The sequence below is a fragment of the Pagrus pagrus genome (assembly GCF_965226575.1).
Source record: "Pagrus pagrus genome assembly, chromosome: 5".
Classification (NCBI taxonomy): Eukaryota; Metazoa; Chordata; class Actinopteri; order Spariformes; family Sparidae; genus Pagrus; species Pagrus pagrus.
In genome coordinates, this window is record NC_140189.1 from 22609511 (window position 1) to 22637372 (window position 27862).

Sequence of the window (27862 nt, forward strand, 5' to 3'; positions counted from 1 at the left end):
TTGAGTGACAAGACAAACAACAACAAACAGATCCACATGCGGCTCAGCAGTCATCTAGCTTTATTCTCACTGAGCTGACAAGCGTTTACATTGTGCCGCGGCTGTGTGCATCTGACGAGACTGATACAGAGCAATGGATTTAGACAAGCAAGACAAAGGGGAGAGATGAGAGACGGACGGAGGAGAGATTCAGAGTGATTTTATTGACGGGATGAAACAAGATGTCAAAACTACAGAGCAAACGGTGTAGAAAATGACCGAGTTTGTGTCCAGCTGAACCAGGTGGCAGCGGTACTGAAACATGTTACACAATGGGCGACTAATGAGAGGTAATAACTGGAGGGTTGTCTGCGCTCTCGTAGGGTTTTTAAAGCTCCGAGGCAGCTGTTTAAACTGATCAAAGCGATTGATTCCTGTATTGTCAGAGCTAAATAAGCACTGATGATGCTTCTGTGCAACAAAACACCCGCAAGGCCTCTAGAAATTTCAAGCGTTCCAGACTAGTCCATGTGAACTCCACCAAAAAGGCTAAAATAAGAGCAAAAGCAGCACTCCTATCTGACATTTGGCCTAACACAAAGCTTTGAGTGAGTCGTACAAAGAAAGAGAAACACGAATGAATTTCTGGCTTCGTTTGTTCATGACACGGAGCACATGGCGCTCTTGGAGCAGCGGGAGTCACAGGAGCTGGCACGGGACTCCATGATGGAGTCTCTGCCATCAGACTCAGGCGAGTCCAGTTCCAGGTGAGCGTCCTGCAGGCCGTCCTGCAAAGCGTCCTTATAGTGGGACTGGGGAGGTAAGAGCTCATTTTACCACACTGATAACAAAACAGCAAGTGTAAAAACAGCACTGACAGCTAACAGTAACACAGGGTGGGAATCATGGCGGATGAAAAAAGGGACTTAACGGGAATGTCTCATGACCTGATTACTCAAAATGATCCACAGACCTTGTTTCTAGGAACTATTTTCTTACTAGTGAACTACACCCGCCATTAACAACATTAATGGCTTCCTCCTCTGCTGAGCTGTAAAGTTAGCTAGCTTGGTTAGCATAGTTAGCAAACCTCTCGTCCATAGGAAGATGCACACTTCCTTCTACGCCGAGATACACTTGGCAGGTGTAGCCCACTAGATAGAAAATAGTTCCTAGAAACTGTTCGAGTAACCGGGTCATGATTTCTGAAAAGACACATCGCTCTTCATTTTTTAAAATGTATTTTTTGCCGCTTTGAGAATCACAAGCCGAGTGCCATCTAGTCCCATTATATTGGAGAGAAGACAGACATCTTTACAGCTGATATATCCAATAGCACTACAGCTGAAAGGAAATATATGTACTTTTGGATTTTGGCCTGAACTGTCCCTTTAAATCTGAGTCATCTCAGCGGCGAAGTCTAGTAAACCTGGCACCAGACAGATATTCTCTCTCACCTTATGAACCGACATCTCCTCCACCCGGCACTCCTCCATCGACTCCTCCAGAGAATGGCCAGATATCTCCATCTTGATGCGATGAGAGCGGATAGACTTGACGTCATCCTCGTCCTCCCCCGCCACCAGTGGGAAAACCTGGGGGCAAAGTCAGAAGGAGACTCGAGGAAATCAGACACAATAACGGAGGCAATGAAGCTTATAATACTCAAGCGTATCTTAGTTGGATATTTACCAGTCTCTCGTCGTCCCCTGTGGCCTCAGGGCCTGCGATGTTAGCCTTGCTGATGGCCTTACTAATGGTGTGGGTCTCAAACTGTGGACACGCTGCCTGAGCGTTCCCGTCTTTGTCCCTCTTTCCTTTAAGCCAGTAGGTCTCAATTTCAACATTTCCCTAAACGTGGACAAAGAGAAGGAAAGAGAGATTTAGGTTCCTGGCATACGAACAAATATTCAAAGAAATGCTGTCGTAGGAACAATTTCTGTTATGGAGGGAAGTAAAATGGCGGGTGACAGATTTTCAGAAGTCAGAATCCCCTGATGAAAAATGAGTCTTATTGGAGTCTGCAATCAGCCGCCTCAGAAACCTTTGGGAGTCACTCTGCTGCCATTATCACTGAATGTAGAACATCAAAGTCAGACCCTGTGAGAAAATAGACTGGCAGATCAACAAGCAAGCAGCAGCTCTGAATACTGAGTGTGCCGACTCCCTCCCCGCCATGACACTGTGAGTTATTAAAGGAGACATATTATGCTCATTTTCAGGTTCATCATTTTATTTTGGGTTACGATTAGAATAGATTTACACGGTTTAATGCTCAAAAAGCACATCATCGTTTTCTCATTCTGGCCAGTGCAGCAACACTATTCCCCTCTCTGCCTGAAACACTCCTGTTTCTTAAAGGGCTCCTCTTCTGAATTCCCAGTCTCCTCTGATTGGTCAGCTCACACATGCATGAGCTGGCTACGTATGTGATGTCACAAAGACACAGAATTAAAGGCAGGGCTACTGACGAGCCGTTTCAGGACCAGTGTTTCCTTTGTTTTTTGGGAGAGAGGAGCTAAGCATAATAAGTCTCCTTTAATATTATTTTATACAGATTGAGGACGTTTATTAAGTCTGGCTGGTTGCTGATACACACATCTTCCATAAACACACACTGATTAGTGAACGATTAGTTTCAAGCAGGATGCTTGTGATGTGCAAACGATATGTATTTGCTTTTAAGAGGAGATGTTCTGAACAACATCGTTACTGTCTGATGCTCATATGTTCCTCAGCAAGACGTAATAATTACACGTTTGTAATTGTGGCTGCGTGAATGCAATTAATGCTACAGAAGAGTTGCTGTGGAAACAGTTTTGACCCCTAACCTTGATGGTGATGGTTCCCCTCCTCTCAAAAATAAAGTGACTTCCTTTCAGGTGCTCGTAGGTGGCGCTGCTGAGCTGAATGTGCATCTCCTGGAAAGCAGATAAAAGAACACGGCAGTTCAAACAAAATTGCAGGAAACTGTCACTGTAGTCATCTCTTCTCATAACTTTCTGTCATCATCTTTCTCTACCTTTCCATTGCTCTCCATGGCAGAAGCAGTATGGACTGTGTCACCGTGCAGACCGTAACGTGGCATCTTATGTCCCACCACACCTGCCACAACCATCCCAGAGTGGATCCCTGCGACCAGAACAACAGGTTGAGTCCACTCAGTCAGACACCGGCATGATAAAAGGTCAAGACATATTCTACCCACCGACGCGAATCTGTATGTTGTTGCCATTCGAGGGATCCTTCAGGTGGTCTATGGAGCGCACCATGTCCAGGGCCATGTCACAGATGTTATGCGCGTGATACTTTGTCTTCTCCGGAGCCCCGGCTACCACCATGTAGGCATCTCCGATAGTCTCGACCTGGGAGGAGACATGAAGAGCAGCTGTTACGTCGCGGCGCTTATGGATAAAGTGCGATAGAAGGAGGGAAAATGCACGCAAACCTTGAAGACGCGGTGCTTCTCGCTGAGCGTGTCAAACAGCGTGTACATGGTGTTGAGCATGGAGACCACCTGCATCGGAGTGATGTGGCTGCAAATGCGAGTGAATCCCACCACGTCGCTGAAGAGAATGGTCACATCTGGGAACACCTGGAGGAGGAAGATAAGAAAGTTAATGAGCAGAAGGGTTGATGACGCACACACGCGGAGAGGTGAGGGAGGGAGGCGCTCGTGGGCCAAAGCTAAGCTGGCTGCATACATCACAGCAAGTGGTATCAATGTTCTCATTTAAGTCTCTGCAAGAAAGAACATGAGCACATTTCCAACAATGTTAAACTATTTTTTTTTTTTAAAGAGCAGCAAATGTTAAAGGCTGAAACTGTTGCTTCTCACTCACAGGCCAACAGTAGCACTATCTACTATCCTGACCTCACAAGTGTTTACAGCCGGCTCTCCTTTGCGCAGCCTTTTAGCCACCGGCTTGGGAATCATCCTGTACAGGAGGTCATCAGTCTTCTTCATCTCATAGTCCAACATCTTCATGCTCTCCTCCAGCTTACTAGACTTCTTTTGCTCCTGCATTCACAACGGGGAATAAGACAGAATAACACAGTAAGCATGCATCTGTTTCTCTCATCTCGGGTCTGTGGGCGGCAGGTGATAGGGGGGACTTCTAGACTGAAAGAAGGCCCTCAGAGCAACTTTGCATAATGCAGGGTGACATGCGAGCTGATCACACGTCTAAAATGCAGCTGCACTTCAGAGCGGAGTGAACCTGTATGAGCGCCCTCTTCAGCTCCTCTGACTGCTGCGTGCCCGCCAGCACCAGGTCTCTGCTGGAGTCGTGCATGCTCAGGTCGTTGATGTACAGGCCGGTCTTAAACATCGCACTCAGGCTCTCCATCCTAGACACATGAAAACAATGATTATATCAATATAATGCACTACATCTATGACATAATCTTTTTTTAAAATATCCATATGATGAGAAATGTTATTTTTAGCTCCTTACCCCGTGAATAATGTAAGCAGTGTGAGTATGGTATTTAACATTTCAGCAGTTTTGTCAATACGGGCATATGAGCATTTCCTAGCAAAACAAAATGTTTTCGAAGAGGAGGGAGATGTTTTGGTAATGAACTCTATGGAAAACACTCTCAGTTGCAAATGGGTTCCCATTAGGCTCACAAGAGCTGCACTGTCTGATTACAAGCTAATTAGCAGCTCATTTCATGCATGGTAAGTGCTGTTAGAATGGGCCCCTGATTTGATTCACTGCCCAGGCTTTTATTTCCAGCCTCGTAATTCACTTTAGCTCTCGCTGCTTTTTCTGAATGTTTTACTTTTCAACTGCCGCGTTTTAATAAAGATCTGTGTCTACGGGTGTGCGTATGTGCGTGTGTTTGTGAGTGTTCGGGCCGTACACAGGAGTTCCCAGGAAGATGATGGACTCCCACTCTGGCATGTATCTCATCTGTCCTTTTAGTCTAAGGCAGCGGCTCCCGTCGCCCCAGCTCTCCATCGCATTAGCGCTGTTACCGTCTAAAAGAGGAGCACGGGAAAATGCCAACAAGACGAACCTTCAGAGAGGGGTTCAGGTTCAATTACAGCACTGTACAATAATTGCACTGTGTTCGTCCTAATGGATTTAGCATTTAAGCATTTTTAAAGGAAAGGTTTGACATTTTGGTGTACACGCTAATCCGCTTTCTTGCTGCCAGTGCGAGGTGAAGATCAATACCACCTTCCTATCTGTTTGTTCAATATGAAGCTGGTGCCAGCAGCCAATTAGCGTAGCTTAGCATAGAGACTGGGAATGGAGAAAGAGCTAATCTCTGTAAACAAAATATGTGCGTATGAATGCAGAATCTGTGGGCAAGAGACAGGATGTAGGGAATCGGAAGCATTCTGGTTTCTGTTTATAGTCTGAGTAGTACTGACCAATCAGGTTTGAGCGGACTTTGGTTGCCGGCAGGTAAACAAGCAATCTCAGAACCCATCGCCTATCATCTGACACCTATTCCTATATATATATGTACACAGAGAGTAGCTGAAATGTCGTCTCACACCCATCCTCGCATCTCAAGTTGCTGATCGCACTGCAAACAAGAAAAAGAGGAAGTCTTGGAGCGGATGTCTGTCATCCGGATATCCACTAGCTACACCGCAAGCCCGAAAACATTGGCAGTGACTCCCAGAGGCTGAATCAGATGCAGATGATATCCGATGGGTTCAGAATTTGGGAAACAGCTAACCTGGTTCTGTCTTACAGCAATGACAATAGAGAGCTGCAGGGGTGATGTATTTTTGTTGGCTAACCCTGAAGTTACCATCGCCCCGGTTCCCTCAGCTAAAAGCCTTGGGGAGTTTTCCATTGGATTTTGGATTGTTGCCGAAAATAAGCTCTGTGGAGTACACGAGCTTGTGATACACATTTCGTTCAGCAAGATAATTTCACAGATAAACGCCACTGAAATCGCCATAAGTAAAAAAAAAAGTAACGTTAGGCTATAAACAAACTATACTGTGGTTGCATGACTTCAAAGCCACCTACGCTGAGCTATAGTTTACACACTTCACTGTAAATCGATCAATCTACAAGTTGTAAAGTCAGAGTTGGAATAGTTTGCAACAAAAGTCCACCTGTAAAAAAAGGACTAGTGAGTAGCTGCGTCTCGTGTTTGGCATGACGGCATTTAAACACTCATGTCACTCAAACGCTATAAATGAAACGTGGGGAATTTACCGCCGTTTTTTATGTCAGAACAAAACGTGAAAGTCCCTTCAGCTTGTGTAAGACACAGTACTGATTTCGGGCATTTAACCAAAACAAAAAAAGCAAAACAATTAAAAAAAAACATTGCTTCGAGAGGAGGGAAGCGGAAGTTCAAAAATGATTATTTTGGGTCTCAGGACTCATCCTGCAGCACTCTGTTATTGGCTTTCACAGTTCTTGTGCCAGACTATTTCTTGGACGGAAGCAGTGACGTCCTGGAGTATCCGCTGCTTGGCAGGCAGAGACAGTGAAAACAAGACTTAAGAAACCCATCCAAGGAGTCCTGCACATAATTCCCTCTGAAAAATTATACATTTTTTTCAGATTTTTCTACAAATTAAATGATCAAGATAAAACATGTTCATTAATTAGTGAGCTTTAGAGATGCTGGTAGGCATTTTTTTGTTACCTTTTGACACAGCGAGGCAAGCTGTTTCTCCCTTTTTACCATCTCAATGCTAAGATAAGCTAACCTGCTGCTGACTCCAGCTTCATATTGAACGTAAACACATGAGAGCGGTCTCCAAAAGCAAATAAACACATTTCCTAAAATGTCAAACTGTTACTTTAAAGTGAGATTCGTTTGTATTTTAATCCGTCTGTGCCTTTATTATGTTTTATTTTGTCATTGTCAGCCAGACTAGTTCAGTGAATGTGTGCTGCACAGGTCTTGTAATTTGTATTTTTAAGATAACAGAAAGGTCATGACCTTTGTAATCATCTCCAATGATGGACTGGAAAGCCATGAGCTCCACATCTACGTCAGCAGAGCGATTGGCATTGTCATAGTCGGAATCTGTGGACAGACCACGGGTAAATCTTCAGAGCCAGAGACATTCATATTCACACACTCCACCGATGAAAACCAGGGCTCGTCTCAGCTCAGCTAAATTCATTTAAATTAAGCTGAAACAAGACATCAAACACTTCCATTTCTGCAACTGCAAGACCTGCTAAACTCTCCATTTTAATTCAGCAGCGTTTGAAGATTACATGTCGACGTTCGAGCCGTCGTACGAGAACAGACATCCATTCTACAGCACACTAAAACTGGAATTGAACGTGTCTTTAGCAACTGACTGCAGTGAAACTGATCCGACCGCGAGCCCACCAGACACACACCCCTGCGAGACTTTGCATGGCTCCCACTCTTACTCTGGACTCGGTTGTGAAGGTTCCTCTCTCTCTTCACAGGCTCCTTGGACATGATCTCAAACAGGTTGTTGGGGTGGGAGATGATCTGTGTACGGATTAAAGCGGATATTTTTCGGAGTCATTGTTTTTATTAAAGAATGCTGTTTGACCTGCGTCGGCTGGAAGCGTTAGAGTTGTCCCTGTCTGATTCGGGGACATGTCCAGTGATGTCTTACCATGTTCCAGGTGAACTCCACTAGGGGGCGAGCCAGCAGGAAGGCATCATTGATCTTCTTCCCATCCAGATCAGGGAAGACTGTGGCCAGGCCGGAGCCAACATTATGCACCACCATGTCCTCAAAAAAGCACAGACCTGCTGTTACTAGTCATTCATTTAACGCCTCATGTAATCATTAACTGCTCTTGATGGTAACTCAGAGGGATTACCTGTCTGAAGACGATGTTAAAGGGGAAGACCTCAAAGAAGAAGTCAGAGGTGATGGGCAAAATCTCCTGCTCTTCCTCGTCCTCCTTCATGATGTAGCGGTAGGCTGAGTTGTCAAAGTTCAGCCTGCAGAGATCACATACGGATCGATATGTTAATAACAAACTGAGGTGGAAGACATATTCAGATCCTGACTTAGACGTGCAGTATGTAATTTCTGCAGCTTTTATTCACGTTACGATTAGTCACTTTTGCAGACTTCCTTCCTCACTCTCTGACACGCTCCTGGGAGTTATAGTGACAGGCATGACGTGAATGAAGAGCACTGTTACCTCGAAAAAACTGTGAACATTGTTGGAAACATTTGGGATGATGTAAGCAGACAACTCAACAAAATATAGAACAAAGGTCTCGTCGTTTTTAGACATTTCATTGCGGAAATGTTACATATTATATCTTCAAGTAAAAGTACAGGAGTATTATCGGGAAACTGTAATTAAACTATCAAATGTAAAGTTAATTCTGGCTCCCGTGACTGATATATTATGATATATTTCATCATAAGGTTGACAGTACTGACACATCAATACAGTAGCATCATACTTTTGTGGTTAGAGGACGAGTAGCTGCTTTAAATTGCTGTGTACACAGTGTGTGTGTGTGTGTGTGTGTGTGTGTGTCTGTACCTCATGGTGACATGGGAATAGTCTCCGACCATCTGCTCAGACAGCACCTCCACGTGGATGTCGGTGTCGTAGAACTGTTTCCCCATCTGCCTCAGCTGACCCATGGCGTAGTGCAGATAGCCTTTACGTTTACTCCTGCAGGTGACAGAGAAGTCTATTTAATCACACAGCTTTCTCTCTGTTTTCCCTCTCCCTCTACTTTTACATCTGATGCCTGATAGTCTATCAATCCTCCCTCTGCCCTCCTCCTCCTCCTCCTCAGACCTGTAGTGGAGGGTGACACCGGTGGCGGACTCCTCCTGGCAGAAGAAGGTAGGAGGCTGCACCTTGGGGTAGCTGAAGCGCAGGTACTCGTGGAGATTATCGAGGCCATTGACAAAGTCACGCACATGACGGCCCAGCACCTGTAGACAGAGGGCGACAGGCCATGTTTAAGACAAGTTACTATGCCTTTAATAGTAAAATAACCCCTGCTAATGTAAAAAAAAAAGTTATTTTGGCATTTTAAAAGACCCAGAAAAGACTTCAAATCAGGATATCTTGCACTTTTGTATTATTATTATTATAAGTCATCAACTGGGTATGTTTCATGGTGATGTCTATTTTTAACCTATTCACCAACGGGGGCGTCATTATGATACGATATTCACGATAACTGTGATATTAAAAATTAAATATTAAGCAAATACGTTCAGCAGTGTTCATCTTTTGTTTATGATTTCATCTGGATGCCTTTTCAGGAGTAATTTTCATAGATAGTAATTCATCTTTTTGTACAGTCATGGTTACAGACCCTCCACCTCCCTACACTCGTAGTTTGAGGGAAATCTATTTGCCAAAAAAGAGACAAAACACACAGCGCACAACATTACAGATAGACTTGATTGCTAGAATTTCTTATCAAGTTTCTATAGAAATCATGAGATCTTTATCAAGAATTTGTTTTGCCACGATAATCGTGTATTTTCAGAAAAACATCAAACTTTCCTATCTGTATTCTTGAGGTTTCTACAGAGGGGTTTGTTTATCTATCATTCATAGCCTGATTTATAAAACATTTTATAGCAAAAAACATGAGGAAAATTCAAAGGAAAAAAAATATTCAAAGAGCTGTTGACAGTATTTTCAGATGTATTTTCTCAGATATCAAAAACAAACTCAGTAGGAAGCTCTGATTCAGATATATCCACGAAATAAAAACAAGAATTTTGAAACCAGCTTTATCCAATGTTAGTCAACGCCTCATTTGTGTATTTAAACATAACATTTCAGAAAAAAGTGTAATACAAAAAGTCTGTTGTCTTAATGCAATAAGAGGCCCTCGCAGAAAGCCGGAGCTGGACAGAATCCAATGATAACACCCTTATTTTTGAGAATATGCAACACTGTAAAGGTTGTCCATTTATCCCTAATTTTCAGCTGACTGATTTGTCATTTTTTCAAATGTCTAAGGACTCCACACAGAGTCAAACCTACTGTTCATAAACACTCACATTGATCTCTTTATACTGGATCGACAGAAATATCAACACAAATTATACAAAAAGATAACAAAGCGAGGCAAAGGTTTTAAAAATGTAACCTTTCACTCGCACAACTGTAGTTTAAGGACACATGTTTCACTGGGTATTTAATATTTCTCTCTCACGTCTAACACCTGACAGGTTCGATATTTTTTCACCTTGAGGATCCTGTCATAGCCGTACTTCCCAACGAAGCCCAGGAAGTAGACACCCCAGGAATTCATCAGCTCATTGTATGGCGTGCCTGTCACTCCACTGGCTGCCTTTGCTATACGGGGAATCACACTCTCACTGTACACCTGCAGACACACACACACACACACACACATATATATATATATATAGACCTTATCGTCAGGAAGGAAAATATATACTTTGACAGCAGGACTACGAGGCTACAGACAAAAGTAGACAGGTTACACAAAGACAGACATGTAACACCTATGTTTCACTGTACCTGGTGGGTGACAAAGGAGTGCAACCTGACATCTGCTCGCTCCCTGACCAGCTTCCACACATCATCGCCGTACGACTCCTTGATGAAGTCGTGCAGACTCTCACACAGCAGCCCGTACATTATGTCTCTATGAAGGCAGCTGAATCACTTCCAACAGTCCTCCCAAAGGCACCTGCGAGCGAATGAGAAAAGTTCACAATGGCGACTTTTTGCAGCACTGCAGTCTGAATTTCAATGTATTTACCTTTCAGCATGGAGCTATAAAAAGCCATTTAACTGAGTGTTACCGCTTTTGTTTTCTCTTGGCATTACCTGTGGAGTTTTGAACTTCCTCAGACAAATAAGGTTTCATCTGAAAGCCAACAGGGCAAACGGTTTTAAAGGTGCCCTCGTTGTGCGACCTCTTGAGAGTGAGTGGGCCTCTATTGTTCATGTGTCAGCTGTCAGCGCCTGGTGGCTGTGCGCCTCTCTCTATGTGACATGAACACACTGCGGAGGCCACCTCTCAAACACAGATGACACCAGTCACAAGAATTTGTCCTGGTTTCATTGTCTTGTTTTTTAAGGAAATTACTCAATTATATCAATGAATAGACACTTGTTATAATAGCTCTGTTATAGTCTCCTTATACATCCTTTAATTCAACTTCAGAATAGAGCAAATGTAAATATTGTGTTCTTTTTTAACACATTATTATATAAAAGCTTCTCTAGCTGTATTACATTTGTGTTAATTAAGGAAAGAAAATAACAATTTAAGAGGGGGTTTAATTTTGAAACATGCAAAGTGAGAACTGATGTACGATACAGAAGTGTTTCAAACTATGGAATGAACTCAGTGATGAGTTTAAATTGTGTGGCTTGCTGTTGAGTTAAAGCTTTAAAATGTAGAATGATCAAGGATTATAATTTAGAGACATATTTATTTGTTTGTTTTTGTATTGTTGATATTCTGGGTTATTCTATGGATGGTTAAGGATAGGCAAAAATAAGACTCAGGCTTCAGCCTATTCCTTTCTCGGTTATTGATTGTAAGAAATCTGTGCATAAAAAAATGTTTTGTTTCTTACAATGTATGTAACTGAAATTAATTATTATATATATTATATAAGCCTCAGGTTTAGTAAAATTACTAACTGGTCTAATGTATGTATATGTATAGTTACAGTTTTAAGCATTAGCCTATTTGGTTAGATTTATTTATTTATTTATTTATTTAGCTTATCCAGTTTATTTCTCAGGGACAGCATATGTTAATGACCATTACTGTAAATATGCCAGAATTAGCCAAGAGGCTAGTTTTCATCTCCCCGGCCAGGTTTAGAGTTGGCGACCTAAAATCAAGAACCAAGTTTAAAACAATGATCCCACTGTAAGGCATAGCAACTGCAGTAAGAGCAGGACAAAGACATGGACAGCAATAAAAGCAGAGCAAATTACAGTGCGACAAAAAAAAAAAAAAAGACGGATTACATCTTTAAAATTTGGCCATTTTAAAATGATGAAACGTTTTTATGAATATGAATGTACTGAATATGTTCTATGGCATATCAAAGAAAGTTACTCCTCTCACGTTGCCAATTTTGTTAATGGTGACTTACCTAATATTTCTTCTTTAATGATGATAATTGACTTTTCACTTCTTTTAATTGCCCCCCGGGGACAAATAAAGTTTTTTGAATTGAACTGAATTGAGTTGATGAACATTATGATTCTGATGAAGTGCTCCTCTTGTGTCACGAGAACAAAGTCCTTCATTCGGCTCTTGATTAAAAAACAGCAGCAACCAAAACTCACACGACTTTCCCACACGTTGTAGAGTACACACAGAGCAGCTGTAGTTTGTGCCAGCGCTGTTTATGTTTATTATATTAAGGGTCATTTGATCTGACCTGCTGTAAATGCTGAATATGCTAAATGCATTTCATTCGCACAAATGTTTTGGGGCGTTTAAAGACAAAAAAGAATATTTTAGATACTTAAATTTTATGGCTGTGTCCATTTTATTTTCAATGCTTGACTTTGAAGTAAATTGTATTTATATAATATCACATTTTTTGCAATCCAATGAGTTACTGTTTACAAAAGTTGCAAACTTGTATTTAGTATCTGTCGACATATCAAAGAAATGTGACCCTAACCCTGACAGCACCACACACAAGCTCAGGTCTAAGGGGATATTAGTTTCTTTTATGAAGCAAAATTGCTTTTTCTACTGAACAAACCACTCTCAAATAAACTCTTAATGCTTAGTGACTATTCAACTTCAGTTGTGTGTCTGCGGATGACTCTCTGTGACTCAGGATGACTCCACATTTTCTTTCAGAGGCCAGGAGGCTTCCCGCTGCGGGGGCAGTGGCATTGTGGAGCAGGGCAGGTGCGAAATCGATATCCAATCTCAACACGGATAAGGAAAATGTTTTTTCCCTCCAGGCTCCTGCTGAGCTCAATGAATCAATTTGTGGGGGGAAAAAAGGCTGCTCGATAAAGACTTGAGTTCAAAAAGGGCAGCCGAATATAAAGTTAAAGGGCATCACTTCTGGTGGAGCACAACATGTGAGTTTATGCAGAACTCACTGGAGTTTCTCAGCAGTTGGTGAGCCGGAGAATGGACGAAAACACACGAGCAAAAACATTGTATTGTTATTTATTACAATCTTTTACAGCGCCGAGCAACTGAGAGGTGTGAAGAACGGCCACAACTCACAGCGGTGTGAAAGCAAAGGACGTCAAAGGTCTCTCACCATCGAACACGGAAGAATAAAACCACCGCAGAGTTTAACCTTTGACCCCAACCTGGAGAACTGAATCGCAACCTCTGATCGCAGCGACCTCAGCTGCTCCCTTAAAACTGTCTGTACATGGGAAACATGTGGTGTGTGTTTGTCAAGAGAAAAGGAAGAGAGAAAATAGAAATTGTGTTTGTTTGCATCTATGTTTGCCGTGGAGAGGGAGGACACTCTGAGAGCTCAGTGTCACTGTCTGGACAGCAGCTGTCAGCACGCACACACACACACACACACACACAGAGAGAGAGAAGGGATCAGATTTTTATTATCAAAGCGGCTTGAGGTCGGGATGTAAATCTTTATACTCGCCCCTTCCCCTTAATCGCCCTTATGTACCCCCCTCTCAAATACTCCCTCCATCCATCCTCACCCTCTTACCCCTCTGCTAAAATAACCCTGTGAGGTAAGCGCCCGAGGCATCCTGGGACGACTTTTATACACTGTTCCTTCTCTGCTGAGGAGCGTCAGAGCGGAGTGTGGAAGCATCCGGGATTTACCACCCGACCACCCAGACCGGCTCCAACACCGGACATACAGACAGGCAGGAGACACAGGTAAGCACCGAGGCGAAGGAAGGGAGTGTAGGTGTTTAAATAAGCAGCAACGGAGGGCACGGCTCATTGTGTGGAAGCCACCATGTCCTCGAATGAACTGTAAACAGGGACGTGGTGATAAAGATTAAGATGCACTGTGGTTTTGCTGCAAGGTGACACTTTTCTCTTATCAATTTTCGCTGGTTACACTTGAAATTAATGCAACAAAGACAGCTCACATTCACAAGTATTTCAATTTAAGAAGTGTAAGCAGAATACCAGTAAAGTTGCTGCCTGGTCCCATGAAGAAGAAACGAATGACTGGAGTAACTTAGTCACGACAAATTGGAGGTGCACTTGATATAATTTGTAGATCTATAGTTTATTTAAGTTTATAATGCACAGGAAACCCAGTGGTGGACTCAGGATGTTTGAGGAGCAGGGGAGAAAAGAATAAAAAGGGGCACCCAGGAGGGCACTTTCTTGTGTTTCATCTACCACAGGGGTATCCAGGAGGGCACTTTTTTTTTATGTCTAAACAAACAAAATAAACAAACTGTCTTTGTTAAAAACACAATTTCATACTGTTTTACTTTGTTTATATTTGGCGGACCCTGCCACCTGTCGAGCTTCAATCAGTGTTCTGGGGACCTTATTTTCCTCTGAGAACTGCTTGTTTATTCAGTTATGGAAAAGATGAATATTTCTGAGTTTGTATTATTACCTCATTAATATTGTAAATATTAAAATTTGAATGTTTGAAAGTTTGAATGTCTTCTCCAAATCTACGTAGTGCCCCTTTAAGGTGGGGAAGTATAATCAAACAAACTACAATTCCTATTTACTTATCATAACTCATGCGGACACTTGTGTGTCCATCAGGTGAAGAAGATGATGATGATGATGATGCAATCAGGCGTGGATGACATCACCAAGCAGAGGATGCTGCAGGCGAGGGCTCTGTCCCAGGAGGCCAGGGGAAGTAAGTTTGGATGCATTCGTGTATATTTTGAATGCATAATAGTTGGAAGTGAACTAATACCCATATTAGTTTTCATAAATATGTGTATTAGTATGTAAGCTGATACACTCATTAGTTTTGCATACTGCTTTAAACGTTGCATCAACAACTTGGTATGCTCTTGTGTGCTTACGCCCATAATCAAACTGTCATAGTGTGTGATCACAGCTGGAGCTGTCAGATGTAATTGAGCCAAACATCAAAGTGTGTTATCCCACCGCCCGGGGACACGAGCGATGTGGTACACCCAAATCCCAGGAGCGCCGGTGTGTTGTTGAAATTCTCCAAACATTCCAGCGGGGACCATCCCAGCTGCACTGTTTGTTTTCCAGCGCTGTCTGCCAGCTATGCTTTGAAAAACCGAGTCCCCTAAACTCAGCAAAATGTGACTCCCGAACACAGGCCGATCAAAGGCAGCTCCTCCAGGGTGGCACATGCCCAGACTGCTCCAAACACTTTTCATGTGCGAGAAACAGGGCCATCCACTCTTACAAAGTCTTTCATCCAGAGATCCTATTTATATGCCCAGTTACCCATGCAACCCTGGACCACAACACACATTGCACACCCCTTGACATCATCTCGAGGCTATTTCAGACCCTCTGCTGTGCCATGATATAACACGAGAAGAGACCCGGAGCAAAAGCTGAGCAGATACCAACTTAGTGATGCTGCGCACGGTTTGGCTTTTATATATCAGTGCCCCTCAGCTGTTTCAAGTTGACAGAAACAAGAAGATCAGAGGACATGTTAAGTTTCGCCAAAGGTCCTTATTAGTCTGTTACTTTTCCTCTTTCCAAACGTCTGCAAGTTTCTGTTAGCATTGCCTCCGCACTAACGAATATTTACGCATCACAGCATAATAACCGAGGTGCGTAGATGTCTCTACTCTGATATTGGCATTTTGAAAATCCAAAAAAGATATTAAATACAATCATTGTCTGTCGTGTCGTGGCAGAGGGCCTGAACCTGGGGAAGAAGATCAGCGTACCAAAGGACGTGATGATGGAGGAGCTGAATCTTCCGTCTAACCGAGGCTCCCGCATGTTTCAGGAGAGACAGAGGAGGGTGGAGAGGTTCACGCTGGAGAACAGTGCCGAGGGTGCTTACAACGCCGTCAACGTAAGGAACCGAGAGATGGAACAGAGCAACACAATGACTCCTACCCACTGAACCTACACACCCAGTAGGTAGATAGATAGACCGCTGTCTGCTGTTTAAAGTACAGCAACAGGCACCAGTCACCTATTACACCAGTCGCACCCACAAAATGGGGCGTTTCCACCTCCATGAATGAGTGACATGTTTCGAAAAGAGTTTAGAAATGAGCTTCATCTACACTTTCCATAAACTTTGGAAAACTCCTTTATATATCCTTTATATTTCTCTTCATTATCATAATTGCATCATAGCCCTTTAGCACACCCTCTACATAATGCCATCCCTGCATTTCGCTTTGCTTGCTGAAAATATGAGTGTGTGACAAATAAATCTTTTGAACATTCGAATGAAATCTTTCTCTGCCCGTTTCCAAGGTCCATCCACAGGCCGTTCCTCCCCCGCAGATTATCCTACAGCCACAGGGAGGAAAAGAGAACCAGGCTTTCTCCATCCCTGGTAAGCATAGCCTGGTCATGAATCTTCAGAAGACTGTAGCAAAGAAGGGCAGACCTGAGGTCCTCGCTCCAGGTAAATGGTTAATACAGAGTGAAGAATGGATTACCACAGGCTGCCACTGGTCATTTAGGACTAGATCACTGCGATGCCAAATGCCTGGGCAATGCATGGACACTGTCTCCCTTTGATCTGCTGGTGTTCACTTTTTATGTGCGAGTAAATTACTTTTATCATTTTCAGCGGCAGGAGAGTCGGCAGTTTGTAGAAAGCAGTTATCTGTGAGCATCTTTGCTGAGTGCGTTTTGTGTATTTGGCCCGACAGAAGGAACTGCTTCCCGTCCGACTGACAGCGAGCGCTGCTCTGTTTGTTATCAGGGGTTCACACTGAGATCTAATTACTGTAGCTCCTATTGCTGACGGGAGTGGCATCAAAGGGATTTATATGTATATTAGACCTGCTGGTGCTTTGTTGGGGCTTGCTTATTGTGAAGTTATCAAATGCCGTTGCAATTATGTTCAAAACCAAAGGAATACCCTTTTTTGTCAACACCCTATTATGCTTACTTTGAATGTAAAAGACAAAATCACTCATAATTAAAGGTGCAATATGTAAGAAATTAGTTGAAAATGTTAGAAAAACCTAAAATTATTAACAGAATGTGAAAAAAATAACAGTTTTGACACTGAGATCTATATATTGTGCTGTAGAGATATCTACTTAAGTTCTACCCGACCCGTCTAAATCCAATGTTCTCCTGGTGCACAAGCTCCCAGTCTGGACCACTACATTCACGGCTAAACAGGCTAACTAGCAAACAGCAGCTACAGTCAGTAGTTACTCTAATGATGGTTTGTTTTGTGCATGAATTCGACTGCAGGCCAATTCTTACACATCGCACCTTTACACTCAAATTCTGGCTTTATCTTGCAAATTGCCCCTTTAAAGTACGACAGCTCTAATTACGACCACAGTGGTAAATCATTTTTACCCACTCACATTAAGACTTTTGTTTCTGTCAGGATATTCTGGCCCTCTGAAGGGAATTCCTCGGGAGAAGTTCAACGCGACAGTCATCCCCAAATCCTACTGCTCCCCATGGACGGAAGCTTTGGGGGGCACAGAGGAGCTGCTGAGCACCCTCGATGCTCAGCTGCCCCCGCTCCCACAAAGACCTGCCAACTACAGGTGCTTCAACAGGTAAATCTGCATTTCCAGTTTCACAAAGGAGAACTCTTAAATTATTAAATCCTCCTCACAGGCACCGAGACCCACTCATCTTCAAATAGACCCACCGATGATCTCACCATGTAATCCATCACAATCATCTCCTCCCTCGGCTCCACTCCATGTTTCCACAGTTGGAAAATAAATCTAGTCTCTGGCTCGCGCCTCCTTGGAGTGTGGCTGCTTGATGGCTATTTTGAACCGTGGATCTTGAAAGATGACCCACTGGTGTTGCAGCAAGCTTTTAATGCCCCCCCACAAGACAAATTGCGCACGAAAGGGAATCACCTTTCTCTCTGCACATGAGGAATCGCATCACTCCGGCACGGCAGGACAAAGGTTAAGCTTGGTCAGATGGAGAAATGGAGGATATATGAAAGACAAACTCAGGACTTTACTCAATTAAGTCTGTCAATCACTCGGTTTCTGCCAGCCTGTCTGGAACTTTACCCCCTGTGGAGGGATCCGTTTACATCCTTCAGATTACTATGAAATTGTGATGCCCTATTTAATTCTGCACTCAGCAGCTACACAAGCAGAATAGGCTGAGTTTGAGTCATCCTGAATCCCAGGTGGTTTTCTCCTGTTGACAGCAGCAGTTAAAATCAGAGATGATCACATTGGGTCTCATGTACCATCAAAAGGTTTTCCACCTTTATGAGATGGAGTCCGAGTCCGATATCTAGGGTCCTCTTCTGCCAGGAGGATGAAACACAATGCATTCGGCCTGTTTAGTGACGTCTCTTCTTTTTGTTTCTCAGATCTGCCATGCCATTCGGAGGGCCTATGACCAGCAAGAGGGTGATCCCAGTGATTAGCTTTGAGGCCGTGGAGTCCCAGAAGCTGCCCGACATTGCTCAGGAGCGCTGGGTACGGCGGCCCAACTTCAACAGAGCGCCCAAGGGATGGGGAATGGATTACAACCCTGAATCTAATGAACTATGAAAAAAAGAGCTGATCAGCTAAAGACTGAAGCACTGACCTATGCATGCTTCTCTTCTGCTACAAAGATGATGCCTCTGTTAATCACTGGGCACTGCAGGGGAGAGAAAAAAACTCCCACATGATATAAAGTGGTTTGCTGCTGCTGCTGAGTGGTTTGATCAGCAACTCACAGTGCTGGAATCAGTTCAATACTACAGTGGAGCCCAGTACAATGGTGCTACAGGCTGAACAATTCAACCCAATTTTCTCTTTTGCTATTGTGCTTTTTCCTTTCCTTCAGTGCGTTATAAAAGGTTATTTTGCATGAAAAAGGTTTTGAAAGCTAAAAAGCCAGAAGTCCACGACAGCGGGAGAACCTCTGTCCCACAGAAAACACTGAAGTGCCTCTTCAGTAATCCAGCCTTTAAGTCCATGAATTCTTGACATCACCATGTTGTAGCTGAAAAAATAATAGTGCCGACCTGAGACACTGTGAGTGGTGTTGGCTCAGGCGTGTGTGAGCTGGCCAATCAGAGCGGACTGGGTATCGGAAGGGGGGCTTTAAAGAGACAGGAGCCAAAACAGGGCATCTCAGACAGAGGGGGAATACAGAGCTGCAGCACTGGACAGTTTGAGAAAACTGATGTGTTCTTATGAGCATTAAAGCATGTAAACTATTCTAGTAGTAACCCAAAATAAAATGTCTCCCCTTTAAGTATTATCTTAACAATGTTTCAATATCCAACTGCCCTCTTTCCTCCTTCTAGTCTCCATCTGATACGTACATCTTTATTCTACCATTGTATCGTAACATTGGTACGGCTATAAGAACAAAAGCAGGAGACAACTCTGCTCTGTTAAAACAGCACAAGTATTAAAGAATAATATACACTCTGAAATGATTAATGACAAAATTGTGTCATTTTAATGACAAGTGAAAACAACATTCAAAGAAAGCCTTTTACAATAAACAAAGTCATTATGCTGTGAAATATTAAAGTTTGTGTCAAATAAAAAAAAAAGACAACGCAACTGAAAATCAACAGGTTTTTAAAAATGCTCCTCAGAATTTTACTCCATGTGATACTGTGCACGAGTTGACAAATACAAGTTGAACCTACAGTATACATTTTTATATGTACAATGGCTCCAACCAAAGGAGCCCGTTAAAACCTTATGGCCCCTGACCACACTAGCCAGTATGAGTCTTTTACCATGTTAACCTCCGCTGTTCAGATGCTGTTTCACTGCGAGTCATGACAAATTAATCTTGTAACATCCTGGTTGTCGTCTATCCAGACACAGATGGTCCTCGTTCAGTTCATTCACTGCACTGCTGGTGGCATAATCAGTCAGATGTTATCCTGTAAGAAATTACTTCTCTACGCGGTGCGTTTCTCCCACGAGTATTCTGCTGCCTGCTTCAGGCCCACTGACTGGATCTGAAGTGAAAGGACCTGACCAGGTTTGACGAAAGGGGGGAAAAATGACACCTAATCACAGAATGATTTCACTCTAGCAGCTAATCGCCATGACGGGAGCCATGTGCGGCATGGGCACCCATGCGCTGAGGGTCCTGGGAGGGGTAGTGGATGTGACCAGGAGGTCTCATGCTCATTGGAGGGGGCATAGGTGGAGCCATGGGACCCATGTGGTGAAACATTGGAGGCCCAAAACCTGATAGAGCAAATGAAAAAGAGAATAAAGCATTAGGCTTCTACCTTTTCTCACCATTTTAACTCATTTATATTATGCTACATGAATTCTTCTCAGCAGCTTTGCTAAACTTTATAGTTTTTTTAAGTAAAAGGAATCATTTTAATAACTCTTCTATATCTGACATACTTTACTATCCATCATCTGTGAGGTCATGGTTAGGGTTTTACCTGGAGGAGGTGGGTTGATGCCTGGTGGTGGAGGAAGAGCAATGTTCATGACAGCGGGTGAGGAGCTGGGGTCCAGGTTGAAGTAGTTTGCAGGAGCTTCTTCATCTAAAGCTGGTGGTGGAGGAAGAGCTACAGCACAAAGGACAACAGAATTAAAGAATAACAGTCAATAATTCAGATTATTTCTACAAATCAATCCCAATTGTCTGGTATATTTGAGCAAAAAGAAGAGAAAGAATCAACAAAGGATAAAAAGCATTCAGTACTTCTTCAAATTACACTCGCATGACTACGTCAATTTGCACACATACACAGAAATTCAAACGCTTGTTGTATTTGTAGACTCACCTCCGGGCAGTCCAGGTACTGGATCCAGTCTAGTGCCCATCTCACTGACACCATCTTTGATGCCATCCTTTCCTCTTGCTGCCTGAGATCTAAAGAGACAACAGATATAAGAATATATTTGTTAATCACACCACTTACTTTGATAAATACCATTGAAGGATGTTGACTATTCATGTGCCCCACGCTGCACCAATTCTTTGCCTTGGTGAAGCTCTTACTGTGTAATATTATAAAAGCAGTGAACTTTATTTTTAATTGTGAATGTGATGGTAGCATTACTCCAGATGGTTTATTTCAAACACACGTGCTCCTTGAACATGGTGTGATCAGCTTCTTACCTTCCCCACTTGACAGTGAGCCTTCGTCCATTGATGATGAGTTTGTTGAAGGACTTCTCAGCAGCCATTTCAGCTGACTGCCGCGTGGCAAACTGGATGAAAGCACACTGCTGCCTCTGGACTATGGTAATGGTGCGAATCTCACCAAACTGGTAAAAGTGACTCCTGCAATAAAAACATACCGATAGTCTCAAAACACGGGCAGTAAATGACTGATATTGCTACAGATTTTTAACTATATTTGCAAAATGAGTAAAGCCAAATCTCAAAGGCCACAGGAAGAAGAGCTTATTATGGAATACAAATCCTTACTTGAGATCTCCATCTGTGACAGTATCTCCCAAACCGCCTATGTAGAGGGTGCTGATGGACTTGTCCTCTGGTGGGTCCAGTCGGGGCATAGTTGAGGCCCGTTTCAGCAGCTTGTCAGCCACTGGGTCATTGATGCCGTAGTAACGGTCCTTAATGTTCTGGTCAGCAAGAGGGTCATCAGGATCTGTGGGCTTCTCATGCCTGAAAGGGAGAACAAGAATGAGTTATGAATGAATTACAGTCACATTAAATAGTTAAAACATTTTTTTTCCCCCTTAGCAATCAGTACTAATACATTTAAATAGATACATAAAGATTAAAATCAGGAGGGAGAAAAAAAATCAGTCATTAAGACTCACTCACCTGTAGGGACACTCCTCCCCTCTCTTACACTCTCCCTTCACCCAGAAGGAACAGATGTGCGGCCGGTTCCTCTTATAATATGGTGTGGTCCGGGCCAGTTTCAGCAGCATATCACTAGAGCTGGGAGCCTTGCCCAGCTGACCCACCGGCCGTGTGCCATCAGAGTTGGCTATCTGAAAACACAGAGGTCCAAACAGATGGATTAGGGCTGTCCCTTTGTGGGCCTAATTTAGTGAAATTAAACCAAACCTCTACTAACTCACTCCCACTATTTCATGTTTCAGCATAAACTACTTTAAGGATTTGAAATTGGGGACAAAGAAAAGTGCAGAGGACATCCCTACAAGCTAGTTTTAATTATGGCAGCTGTATGAAAATCACAATAACGACAAAAGATTGTGTTTTCGTCAGCAAGCAGGTATACCTCTCTCTCCATGTTCTGTGTGTAGTACTCTTTGTTAACATCTGACTTAGGAACCTCATCTTTCACTGACAGCCCAGTGTCTCTGACCTGGATAGGCAAACCTGTAAAACACAAAGTGCGACATGGGAGTTAAAATCACTTAGTTACATAATTCAGTGAGCCATAAAAAATGCACACAGAATCAGTCAGAGACTCACCATACTCCAGGTCCAGCAGACATGTCTGACAAACATTTTTCATTTTACTGCAGGTCTGACAGACCTCTGTCTTCTTGAAACGCATCCGTGTCCCTGGACACCACCGGAACACGGTAAAGGGTCGAGCACAGATCTGTCGGGTGAAGAATTAAACATAAGAAATATTCTTATATTGAACATATAGGCTGAGCCGTGTTGTGTGCTGTATAGCCGAGATGTAAAGTGTAAATGCAAAACATACCTTGCATTCTTTCCCATACTTCTCCTTGGTCTGTAAAACAAAGCATGAACAAATCAGAAGTCTATAAGTACCAACACAACAAGTAAATAAACAATTCATTATGAAGAAACAGTAATGCACACTTACCATACGGATGTAAGGGTTTTCTCCTAAACATGTCTGACACAGAATTGGAAAATCCTGGAAGATAAAGGGAGACACGTGTTCATTTAACAAAGTCTAAGCACCATTTCTGTTATTCTTCTGACCCCTGATGTACTCGGCCTACATTCTCTGTTTCACTTTCTGCTGTGAGCACCAACATGTGTGTCTAAAGGGGGTGCAACAGGACTTGCTCAGTCTCACTTTGCCATCTGTTGAAGGGATGCTGTTTCACACCAAGTGCTAACTGCTGAAAATGACCTTGCTCTGATCCATCCCACTGACAGCATCAACGGCCAAACGCCTAAATATAAGCAGCTCTTGTGGCTCAAACGTCAACTACATGGTCTAAGGTTGCAAAGTTTATATTCCGGTGTCTTGGTAAAACCAACATTGGCCTAATGCCCTGATGTGTCAGGGCCCAAGTGAGGAAACTTGATTTGTTGCCTTATATAGTCGCGTTATACGAGCCTATAAAAGGCTCGAAACTACAAATGCTTCATGAGCAAATAATTCATTGAAGGGTTATGATTTGGTTTATAACTTCAGAGTTTTACACTGACGTTAAGTTACGATGACCACTTTTCAAATATGAGGACAACCGGAAAACAACGAGCATGGTTGACATGATAACTCAACAAGTTTTAAATTTAAATGAGAGCCGTTTACAGCAAAGTTGTTGTTTTTTTCCTGGCATTTCCCCAAGTCGCAATACAAAGTTATGATTGCTCTGTCAGACAAGCGGATATGGCCCTTAACTAGCATCGCCTGCCAAGCTAACTAACGTTACAGTTTCAGATTTTATGACGGTATGAGCCTAACTACCTTACCGAGAGCATGGTCCAAAACATCAGACAATAACCTCATTGTGCACCGGATTGCTTCGGTTTTGCGAAACTCAGTTACGAGTGGAAATCGTTACCTGGTTAGCGTTTCTTGACACCACTTCGTTTTTATTATTGTTAGCCTGCTAGTGCTAGCCTTGCTTAGCTTAGCTTGCTAATTAAGCACAAATCACATTGAGGTTAAATTACGCTAAGTAGCTTTTTCTTAGTCTGATGTCAAATGTTATCATCCATTCTCTGGAGCTCAATACTGCTGGGTACAGACGGAAGATATATGCTAAATGAATTGACGTTCATATACAAAGACATGATATGAACGTAGCAGCCACGCTTCTACTACTAGCTAGCTAACGGGAGGCTAACTAGCTACCGAGCTAACCCGCCAGGTTTAAGCCAAGCTGGCAGATCGTATGATCGTGTAAACTCCTCAAACTGAACTGGAAATTATTTTGTCCCAGTTGTACACCCTGCCGTGCGCCGATTAAACATACCGCGTCTTCCCAGTTCTGTCTGTTGTAGGTGTTGGATCCCAGGGACGTCGCCATTTTGAAGAGTGTGAGCCAAAACGGGCCAAACAGGCGAAGACACAAGAGGTGTCAGACCACAATGCACCGCGCCAGAGAGCCACGTTTCACCTTAGGGTGTCGCCCTAGTTCAAGAAACTATCACACAATCTAATTAAGAAAAATGTGCAGGCATATATGTATGAAACAAATACTCATGTATGGAAAGTAGCACTGTTAGCTGTATAGCTAACAGCTGTATAGCTATTAGGTGTAACGTGCAGATGAAAAGGTGTGTGTGTGTGTGTGTGTGTGTGTGTGTGTGTGTGTGTGTGTGTGTGTGTGTGAGACAGGAAGTAATGGATATGGACATTACATTTAGGCCTATCTGACACTTTGCATATTAAGACTTTGCAAACAAAACTTATGATCATATAAAATATGATGCAATGCTCATTAATAAATAGCTCAGCTATAATAAAGTACTTGTGCAGCTTCACACTTGCCGGCTACAATGTTAAATGTTAATGCATAATATGTAAGGCATTAGCAACACAGTAGCCTTATGTAATTAACACAAATAACAATGTATCAGAGGGGCCGCTCTGCAGAATGAGTACCTTTGACACGTAAAGCACATTTTGCTGACAATGCCTCTTTACTCAAGTGAGATTCTGAACTCATTTTTCATTCTGGTAGCACTTGTTTTAATTAAGTAAAGGGTGTGAGTGATTTTTCCACCTCTGTGTGTTTGTGTGTCAGTAACACAGACAGACGGATTGGCTCCTGTGTGTGAGCTTGCATAAGCCAATTGTGTAGTCCGCTTACCGTTTATCTATCCACCTGTTCCAAATCAGGTCAGGGTGTCTCTGCTGTGTGAAACTCCAATTAGTGCAGCAAAGGATGTTTGAGATTATTTAAGGACATTAAGCCCCTAATGTTTATTTAAGGTCAGGGTGAGTTTGTGGAGTCAAAGGACAGGGATTAGATACAGGTCTGAAGAGCTGGCAATTCTTTCACGGTGCAGCTGCCGTTCAGGCCAGAAAAGGAAGTCTGCTGTACTTTTAGGCTTCTTTCAAATGAAAAACAACTCGGCTCCCCTCTGCTGCTTCTCGTGTCTGAGTTAGATTCACTCACTCCAAAGTATAATCTGCTGCATTGTGCTGATCAGCTTTGTGACACTGATTACCGATCAACAGTTGATCCTGTGATCATATTCCATGAGAAAGGGTTCAGTGAAATCTGCAGTAGCCTCCTCCGCCTGTTTCCTTTGGGTGCTCTCTCTGCGTCTTACCCTGTGTTTAGTGGGACACCAAAGTAAACCTCCTGGCCATGGCCGTCTTTGTCTTAATGAGTCGCGTGACCCTATCTCCTCTATCATGTGATGTGGATGAGACAGCCAAAGCTATTTTAAAGGAGGGCTTTGTGTCGGATTCAGCCGCTCCGTAATCAAAATCACCACCAACCTCATGAGTCACAAGGTCAGACGACGTGTAGGTGTACTACTACATCACAGCTGCTCCGGGTGGCAGCTCCATTCAGGAAATGATATCCTCAGAAAGCAGTGTTGATGCTTCTGTTGATGTTATGCACTGTGTTTATTTATGATCATATTTATATTTTAAACTCATTTATAGGGCACAAATCTCTAGGCTCAAAATGAATCCAGTCTGGGTCGACAAAGCACCAACACAATACTGGGTCAGTACCAGTGGGGTGTTGGTGTCATTTTCACTCTACTTTTGGGTTCCTTCATCAAAACAATCCTTCTGTTGGATGGTTTTATAACCACTGGTACTCGTTACCAACTTCCAGCACTGCCAGAGTTGCTCTTCATTGTGTTTTTTCTCCCTCTTTTTAAAAAAATACTTACATTTTTCTCCAAGAATTTCCTTCGGGATTAATAAAGTTGTATTGTATCTCATCTTAATATTTCATTTAATAATAATTCATTTTTTAAACTCTTAATTTATGAACATTTTTCACACGATCCACAATGTAAGAACTGTGGACACAAAGAGCAATTAGGGACAAAAAAACAACAAAAGTATAGTTCCTCAGAATATCATATAACATAATGTCATAATAATATAAGTCATATAATGACATTGAACAAGTGATGTTAAAGGCATATTATGAAACAGAGATTTAATGTGTTTCCCTTTGATGCAACACTGATTATACAAAAAAACACATTTTGCACGGGCGCTTGTTGCGTAATCTGTATGATGTGGTGACTAATCATCACGACCATCCCTGAGCTCTTTCTATATATATATATATATATATATATATCATAAAAACTTTCAGGGTAATCCCAGTGTCGCAGCATGATTCAGTTCCGTGCATGTACTTCCAAACACATCAAGGCGTCTGTAATCTCAGTATAGAGGAGCAGGGGTGCAGATAAGCCCCTGCAGGAGTATGATCGCACACCGATTTCTTTGAGGAGTGTGTGTGTGTGTGTGTGTGTGTGTGTGTGTGTATGTGTATGCATGCATGTATGCGTATTATAAAGCGGGGGGGACATTGTGCTGTGCTGGCGCCCCCTGTCGACAGTTATGGGCCACCGCCGGTGCACAGGGCTGCAGAAAGAGAGGGGCACTCTCAGATTTCCAGATCTCTCCCAGCCGAGTCCGCTGTGCGCCGCTTGCCTCCACATCACGGCCGACAGCAGAGCGAGACGACGACGACGACGACGACGACCTGCTCCCGGCGTGCTTCAATCCCCGCATTCACCTCAGCGAGCCAGCGTCGTCCCATACCCACCGAGAACCCACACAAGGTGAGCACATCGACACAACACAAGTCTCGTCGCGGTGTTTTCGCACATGTTTGGTACACGACCGAGAGCCGCCGCCGCCGCCGCCGCCGCTCGGTCTCCCAGGCCAGTGCTAGTGAACGCTGTCTGGCGCAGACGGAGAATGAGGCCAGTTTTTCGGCCTGACTCTCTCCCCCACCTCCTCCTCCTCCTCCTCCCTCGGTCCTCCTGGCTGGAAACATTAAAAAGCCCCGGTGCTATGGTGGAGGCTCGGTGCTGTAGCTGAGAGAAAAGGAGGCTAACGCTACGTGTTGTCGGTGGAAGTTTGTGCTCCGGGTAGCGGCGGTGTCCGGCTGCCCCGCTCCCACATTTAATATCGGCATTCCTTTATCCAGCCCCGAGACCGTGATGCAGCCCGCGAGCAGCGACAACACGCCAACTTGTTTCAGTAACTTTGCAGCTGCAGAGTTCCTCTTTTCTTTATTATTATTTTTTATCAAATGCTCAAGTTAGCTTAAACACCTCCCTCTCCAAACACTGTAGCTATCTGCCCACAAACGGACACACACTGATGTGTCTGTGCTTGCAATGAAAAAGGCCAAACGATTTTGTGTGTGCAAATCGGAATTAAAGGTCGATACGACCGTCGGCCACCTAATCTAATAGCACTGCACATGACAGGGGGCTGATAAAAGAGCAGCGTGGGAATGCGGACGACCGCTTTAACATGACTCAATTTGTGCAAATGATGCCTGGGAACTTGTGTTTAATTGTGTGCAGGCTCTGTGTTATGACAGCTAGCTACCTGTAGGAATCATCTGATTACAGATAGTAAAAGATCTCAACACTTACTTTGTCCTACAAAAGAGATAACACTGGCTGTGCTGTGGTTTATGATTGCACTGTCAACATCCAGCTTCCAGTGTTTTCTTTTCATATGTTGTTTATA

General features: G+C 43.2%; 4 protein-coding genes across 5 annotated transcripts in view; 2 read left to right on the forward strand and 2 right to left on the reverse strand.

Moving 5' to 3' along the window:
- Nucleotides 1–179: 179 nt before the first annotated feature.
- Nucleotides 180–10844, reverse strand: LOC311257128 (soluble guanylate cyclase 88E-like). The gene is made up of 19 exons (XM_084352600.1): nucleotides 10758–10844; nucleotides 10446–10617; nucleotides 10147–10287; nucleotides 8730–8869; nucleotides 8466–8600; nucleotides 7782–7905; nucleotides 7571–7690; nucleotides 7356–7440; nucleotides 6910–6996; nucleotides 4849–4966; nucleotides 4200–4329; nucleotides 3854–4000; nucleotides 3428–3574; nucleotides 3188–3344; nucleotides 3002–3111; nucleotides 2811–2900; nucleotides 1672–1830; nucleotides 1437–1574; nucleotides 180–791 (listed from the first exon to the last, which is right to left on the reverse strand). The coding sequence occupies exons 2-19, from the start codon at nucleotides 10563–10565 to the stop codon at nucleotides 639–641; spliced, it is 2301 nt and encodes a 766-aa protein (XP_084208726.1). The 5' UTR covers nucleotides 10566–10617; nucleotides 10758–10844; the 3' UTR covers nucleotides 180–638.
- A 2863-nt stretch (nucleotides 10845–13707) lies between these two features.
- Nucleotides 13708–19305, forward strand: LOC311257852 (myozenin-2-like). 2 transcript variants are annotated; one of them, XM_084353787.1, is made up of 6 exons: nucleotides 13708–13788; nucleotides 14650–14749; nucleotides 15747–15910; nucleotides 16324–16477; nucleotides 17426–17603; nucleotides 18392–19305. In XM_084353787.1, exons 2-6 carry the CDS (start codon nucleotides 14659–14661, stop codon nucleotides 18573–18575), a joined length of 771 nt encoding a protein of 256 aa, XP_084209913.1. In that variant the 5' UTR covers nucleotides 13708–13788; nucleotides 14650–14658; the 3' UTR covers nucleotides 18576–19305. The 2 variants fall into 2 exon arrangements, with proteins under 2 accessions (XP_084209913.1, XP_084209914.1); XM_084353788.1 differs by having other exon boundaries at nucleotides 16324–16405.
- Nucleotides 19306–19451: 146 nt separating this feature from the next.
- rbm22 (RNA binding motif protein 22) lies at nucleotides 19452–24258 on the reverse strand. Its single transcript, XM_084353786.1, has 11 exons — nucleotides 24141–24258; nucleotides 22790–22843; nucleotides 22664–22693; nucleotides 22423–22555; nucleotides 22226–22326; nucleotides 21802–21974; nucleotides 21439–21639; nucleotides 21127–21291; nucleotides 20789–20877; nucleotides 20441–20569; nucleotides 19452–20231 (listed from the first exon to the last, which is right to left on the reverse strand). Exons 1-11 carry the CDS (start codon nucleotides 24192–24194, stop codon nucleotides 20077–20079), a joined length of 1284 nt encoding a protein of 427 aa, XP_084209912.1. The 5' UTR covers nucleotides 24195–24258; the 3' UTR covers nucleotides 19452–20076.
- A 2436-nt stretch (nucleotides 24259–26694) lies between these two features.
- The window catches only part of LOC311257738 (bifunctional heparan sulfate N-deacetylase/N-sulfotransferase 1-like), a 46700-nt gene continuing 45532 nt past the window's right edge, over nucleotides 26695–27862 (forward strand). Inside the window, exon 1 of the mRNA XM_084353581.1 lies at nucleotides 26695–26937. The gene's annotated coding sequence lies outside the window, so the exon portion shown is untranslated. The remainder of the gene's footprint in view (nucleotides 26938–27862) is intronic.

Coding starts and splice junctions, on each gene's coding strand:
- LOC311257128 (XM_084352600.1), bottom strand. CDS start 10,565: ATGTACGGGCTGCTGTGTGAGAGTCTGCACGACTTCATCAAGGAGTCG. Junction 8,601..8,729: donor GGTGTCACCCTCCACTACAG/GTCTGAGGAGGA, acceptor TGTCACCTGCAG/GAGTAAACGTAAAGGCTATC. Junction 4,001..4,199: donor TGAAGAGGGCGCTCATACAG/GTTCACTCCGCT, acceptor TTGTGAATGCAG/GAGCAAAAGAAGTCTAGTAA.
- LOC311257852 (XM_084353787.1), top strand. CDS start 14,659: ATGATGATGATGATGATGCAATCAGGCGTGGATGACATCACCAAGCAG. Junction 14,750..15,746: donor GTCCCAGGAGGCCAGGGGAA/GTAAGTTTGGAT, acceptor GTGTCGTGGCAG/AGGGCCTGAACCTGGGGAAG. Junction 15,911..16,323: donor GTGCTTACAACGCCGTCAAC/GTAAGGAACCGA, acceptor CCCGTTTCCAAG/GTCCATCCACAGGCCGTTCC.
- rbm22 (XM_084353786.1), bottom strand. CDS start 24,194: ATGGCGACGTCCCTGGGATCCAACACCTACAACAGACAGAACTGGGAA. Junction 22,327..22,422: donor TCTGCTGGACCTGGAGTATG/GTGAGTCTCTGA, acceptor TGTGTTTTACAG/GTTTGCCTATCCAGGTCAGA. Junction 20,570..20,788: donor AGTACCTGGACTGCCCGGAG/GTGAGTCTACAA, acceptor TTTGTGCTGTAG/CTCTTCCTCCACCACCAGCT.